Source organism: Prunus persica, chromosome G2, assembly GCF_000346465.2.
Source record: "Prunus persica cultivar Lovell chromosome G2, Prunus_persica_NCBIv2, whole genome shotgun sequence".
In the NCBI taxonomy this organism is placed as follows: domain Eukaryota; kingdom Viridiplantae; phylum Streptophyta; class Magnoliopsida; order Rosales; family Rosaceae; genus Prunus; species Prunus persica.
In genome coordinates, this window is record NC_034010.1 from 12398810 (window position 1) to 12404641 (window position 5832).

General features: G+C 40.4%; 1 protein-coding gene across 1 annotated transcript; it reads right to left on the minus strand.

Moving 5' to 3' along the window:
• On the minus strand, positions 3174-5606 carry LOC109947107. The gene is made up of 2 exons (XM_020556560.1): positions 3879-5606; positions 3174-3705 (listed from the first exon to the last, which is right to left on the minus strand). Exons 1-2 carry the CDS (start codon positions 4552-4554, stop codon positions 3662-3664), a joined length of 720 nt encoding a protein of 239 aa, XP_020412149.1. The 5' UTR covers positions 4555-5606; the 3' UTR covers positions 3174-3661.

The following is a 5832-nucleotide window of genomic DNA, read 5'->3' on the forward strand; positions in this document are numbered from 1 at the left end:
GTCTCTCAAATTTCTCAGAGTCAAGCGTTGGTGGGAAAAATAGAGTCATAACCTTATATGAATCTTTTGTTCAACAAAAATGTAGGAGGTGGAAACTATTGTATTACTCCAGATTATAGAATCGTTTAATGACGAGAATATGACACCACATGATCTGTTTACCAAGAACCACAAGGAATTGGTGCAAGAAGGAGAAATATGGATGAAAGAAACTGCAACTTCTTGTACTGTTGTAGGTGCTCTCATAATTACCATCAGGTTTGCTTCAGCATTTACCGTGCCCGGTGGAAACAATGGAGAAACATGCACTCCAATATTCCTATAATAAAAAGTAATGTATGCTTTTTATAATCTCAGATTCTATATCGCTCTTTCCTTCCACAACTTCAGTGTGAATGTTTTTGGGAATCCTTACATCACGTTATGCAGAAATTGATTTCCTTAAATCCTTGCCAACAAAGATGATAATAGGGCTTTCCACCCTTTTCTTCTCTATTGCCGCTATTGTTAATCAATATCAAATGAAGAACTATGAAGAACAATTTCTAGAGAGAGAGAGAGAATGAGATATCAGGGATAGAGAGAGAGAGAGAGCAGAGAAAAATGAACTTTCTTTCTTAATGAACAGGTAATGCAGAATACACTACTATTTATACACAACCATCTTTACTAACTAACCATCACAACCTCTAATCTTATGCCAAGTGTCACAACCCTACTCTAACATCCCCCCTCAATCTCTTGCGATGATAAACCAAGCATGAGATTGTGACAATGAGTATGGAATAGAGGAGCACTTAAGCCTTTGGTTAATATATTTGCAAACTGTTCTCTGGAAGACACAAACTGCACAAATAGTTGTTGTTTCGCCACTCGTTCTCTAACAAAATGAACATCGATCTCAATATGTTTGGTCCTCTGATGCTGAACGGGATTGAAGGATAAAGCAATCGCGGATAGGTTATCACAAAACAGCACCGGTTGCTGAGCAATGGGAACCTGCAGAAACACCAGTAATTGCTTGATCCAGTCAAGTTCAGCAGAAGTAGTTGACAAAGCACGATATTCGGCTTCAGTGGAAGATCGGGAAACAGTTTGTTGTTTCTTAGAGGACCAAGACACAGGATTGGAACCAAGAAACACAACCAAACCGGTAGTGGACCGCCGATCATTTGGATCTCCTGCCCAGTCAGCATCACTAAAAGCTGTTAAAAACAAGCTTCCCCGATTATAGCGAATGCCGACGTGCATTGTACCCTTCAAGTACCGAAGAATCCTCTTGACGGCTGTGAAATGTGTCACCATTGGATTTTGCATAAATTGACAAACCTGATGCACAGAAAATGCAATATCAGGTCGGGTGAAAGTCAAATATTGCAAAGCTCCTACAATACTGCGATACAAGGTGGGGTTTCCATAAGGATGACCATCATCCTTAAGCAATCTGTGATAAGGAAGGCAAGGAGTATCACACGCTTTGGCCTCAGTCATTTCGGTTTTGACAAGTAGATCTTGGACATACTTAGACTGTGACAAAAACAATCCAGTGTTGGTATGAGAAATTTGAAGGCCCAGAAAATAATGCAAATCTCCTAAGTCTTTGATCTCAAACTCAACTGTGAGAGATTGAATAACCTTGTGAATTTCACTGACAGCACTGCCAGTAATTATGATATCATCAACATATACCAATAAGATGAGAATGCCAGAATCCACTTGTTTCACAAATAGAGAGGAGTCGGAGTATGTATGTTGAAACCCCAATGTAGGTAAAAAAGAAGTGAACCTGTCATTCCAGGCTTGGGGAGCTTGTTTTAACCCATATAAAGATTTAAGAAGTTTGCAAACCAAAGTTGGATGATGAGAATCTTCAAATCCAGGAGGTTGAGCCATGTACACCTCTTCTTGGAGAATACCATGCAAAAAAGCATTCTTGACATCTAGTTGGCGTAACTGCCAACCAAAATGTGCAGCAAGAGCTAAGACAATCCGCACTGTAGTAGGTTTAACGACAGGACTGAAAGTTTCCCCATAATCTTGATCTGGTTCTTGACTGAACCCTTTAGCAACTAATCGCGCCTTATGTCGGGCAATAGACCCATCTGCATGCTTTTTAATCTTAAAAATCCACTTACATCCCACCAGATTCTTGTTATGAGGTAATGGCACCAAACTCCAAGTCCCCTGAGAATGAAGAGCATCGACTTCCTCTTTCATAGCAGTCAACCCAAACGGGCACTTTTAAAGCCGTCTTATAAGTGGCAGGCTCAACTAAGGATAAATCAACACCCCCAGACTCCTGTAGAGTTGTTAGAAAAACCTTCTTCTTCACAATGCCACTCTTACTTCGAGTTTGCATGGGATGCAAATTCATAGGAGGAACCTCAAGAACTACTTGCATGGAATCAGGTTGAAAAGAGTCAACTAATGGTAAAGGGCCAGTTGACAGGGCTTCAGCATTGGACTCAGGTACCACAGGGATTGATGATAAAGATGGAGATGCACCAGTAATGGACAGAGGTGATGGTGAAGAGGATGCAGCAGGAGTATTGCTAGGTGAAATGAATGTATCTGATAAAGTAGTGGCAGGAGATGTAGGCAATACAACAATATTGTTATTGGTGACAACAGGAAAAGGAGAAGATGCACTTGGCAAAGTAGGAGAAGGAATGAATACCTTTGAATGTGTCACTAAGTCTGCATATGGAAAGGCATGTTCATCAAAAATAACATGTCTAGATATATATGTACGTTTCCCAGACACATCATAACATATATATCCTTTATACTGAGAAGAATATCCCAAAAAGACACACTTAATGGTTTTTGGTTGAAGTTTGTTGGTAAGATAAGGTTTTAACAAGGGATAACAAGCACAACCAAATATTTGTAGATGAGAAATGGCTGGAATATCTCCAAACAAAACTTCAAAGGGGGATTTATCAAGTAAGATGGATGTAGGCATTCTATTAATCAAGTAGGACGCAGTTTGTACAGCATAAGTCCAGAAAGAAGATGGTAGGTTGGCATGTTGTAATAAGGTGATGGTAGTTTCGATAAGATGTCGATGTTTTCGTTCAGCGAGCCCATTTTGTTCAGGTGTGTATGGACATGACTTTTGATGAATGATACCCTTATCAACAAGAAAAGCTTGAAACTGTTTGCTAACATACTCTCCCCCCCATCACTCTGAAGAATCTGAATGGAAGCTGAAAACTGAGTTTGAACATAGTTGTAGAAGGTAACAAATACAGAATACAAGTCACTTTTATTGATTAGGGGAAAAAGCCAACAATGCCTTGTACATTCATCCACAAAAATCACATAATACCTATATCCATCAACGGAAACACAAGGAGAGGGACCCCAAAGGTCACTATGGATGATATGAAAAGGTGTGACAGACCTGTGGACACTGTGGGAAAAGGGAAGTTTACAAAACTTGCCCTGAAGACAACTATGACACATGACAGCTGAAGAAACTGGGTTACATTGAACATGTGCTTTTTGTAACATCAATGTAACAATTTGATTTGTAGGATGACCTAGTCTATGATGCCAAGTAGAAGAGAAGACGAGCTGACCAAGATATGCTCGAGGTTGAGGTTTAGTGGTTGGGAGAACAGAATGAGAAGATGCAAGAGAAATGGGGTATAGTCCATTACTGCACAGCCCTTTGTAAAGAATCCTCCCTGTGGCTTTGTCCTGAATCCAAAAACAAAAGGCATCAAAAATTAACCAACAGTTGTTGTCCAAACAAAGCCGATGCACTGACAACAAATTTTGAGTCAACTTTGGAACATATAGAACTGAATTCAAGTGGATTGGCTTTACACTTGTAGGAATAACAGAGTTACCAACATATGATACTGACAAACCTTCACCATTAGCAGTTTGAACTGTTTCATTTGTGGGATAAGGTGTAGCCAAAGATAAAGTGGATAAGTCTGCAGTCATGTGATTGGTTGCCCCAGAATCAGTAAGCCATACTTGAGGTAGACTCTGAGAGGAGGATGGCAGAGATGGTTGCATAACAGTATGCATAGCTTGCATTGGGGATTGTTGAGAGTGATGAGACTGAGCTGAAGAATATCCAAGGGATGAAGAAGACATCTGAGGAACCTGGGAATAACTTCCAGCACCAATAAAGTTCGGACCGTTATCATTATAAAAGCAGTACCATGTGGTGTGATTTGTTTTACCACAAATATGACACTTAGACCTCTCAGGAGGATTAGATCCACAGAATGGAGCAGTGTGACCTTCACTGTTGCATAATTGACAAGTAGGAACAAGTGGAACTGATGGAGATGGATACTGAGAAGTGGGAAATTGACCAAGAACACCTGGAGTTGGTGTGGGCAACACATGGGTTTGAGTATAAAACTGTGGTCTTGGATTAAACGGTCGCTGACCTTGATTAAACTTGCCCTTTCCCTTGTTTCTATGAAAATTTTTATAGCCGCCAGGAACATACGAGGACTGTCCATGAGCACCATTAGACTGCTGAAAAGGTGGCGCAGATGAGACAGGAGGTCTAGAAGTTGCAGCCATAGCAGTAAGATATGATGGGGGCAACAGTGAGGTTCTCCACAATACGCTCTTCAGCAAGTAATTGAGAGCTAAACTCTTTCAGAGTAATAACACTTTCTCTACCCCGAACCACACATCGAAAAGTATTATATTCAGGAGGGAGGCCATTCAAAGCTAGAATCACAATATCTTCATCAGCAAAATATACCCCCGCAGCTGCCAAATAATCTCTAGCCTCTTTTATTTTCAGAAGATATTGACTTATAGCATCAGATCCTTTTCGGATATTATGCAAATTAGACTTCATTTGGAAAATGCTTGTCCTTGACACAGTGGAAAAGTGTTCCTTTAAACGAATCCAAAGATCTCTAGAGCTAGTACTACCAATCGCACAAGACATAGCCACCGGAGACAAGGTGACAGTAAGAAGTTGCATAACAGCCCTATCATGCATTTTCCATATCAACACAGTATCACAATCAGCAGCAGAGGATGAGTCAGAAGAATTTATACCAGATTCACCAGAGGCAATAGTAGGAGGGCAAGGATGAGATCCATCAACAAATCCGATGATTCCATTGCTCTCCAGCAACAATTGCATTTGAAAATGCCAATTTAGGTAGTTCGAGTCGTCCAATTTCACGTTCACAGACGTCGAAATCGTAGAAATAAGAGCCGTGATCGGAGATTGCAAAATCTGAAGTTGTGCAGCAGTCACCATTGTTGCAGTACAGAACTAAGCAATTCACTGAGAACTGAGCACAAACACCAGAGCGACACAATGCCAAGAGAAGAGAAGAAGAAACAATCACACTTCGAGATCGAATCAACAAACCCTAGAAATTATGAATAGTCGAGAAGACACAGAAATCGTGAAGAAGCAAGAAACAGAGAGATCAGAGGGAGCCGAAGATCAAATCGAAGACAGAGATAGCAGAAGCAAGAAGCCGGATCGAAGAATCTGCGTGAGCGGTAATGGCGATGATACCATGTTAATCAATATCAAATGAAGAACTATGAAGAACAATTTCTAGAGAGAGAGAGAATGAGATATCAGGGATAGAGAGAGAGAGAGAGCAGAGAAAAATGAACTTTCTTTCTTAATGAACAGGTAATGCAGAATACACTACTACTTATACACAACCATCTTAACTAACTAACCATCACAACCTCTAATCTTATGCCAAGTGTCACAACCCTACTCTAACAGCTATGATGGTTGCCTTCTCTTCTGGCCTTTATGATCAATGAACAATCATGGATTGTTAAGCCAATCATTCTTCTTGCTAGTGTCCCAAT

Bases quoted from the DNA above. Each gene is read 5' to 3' on its own strand.
- LOC109947107 (XM_020556560.1), bottom strand. From the start codon at position 4,554: ATGGCTGCAACTTCTAGACCTCCTGTCTCATCTGCGCCACCTTTTCAG. The intron at 3,706-3,878 runs GTTTGTCAGTAT...TTTTGGATTCAG, and splicing joins TCAAACTGCTAATGGTGAAG to GACAAAGCCACAGGGAGGAT.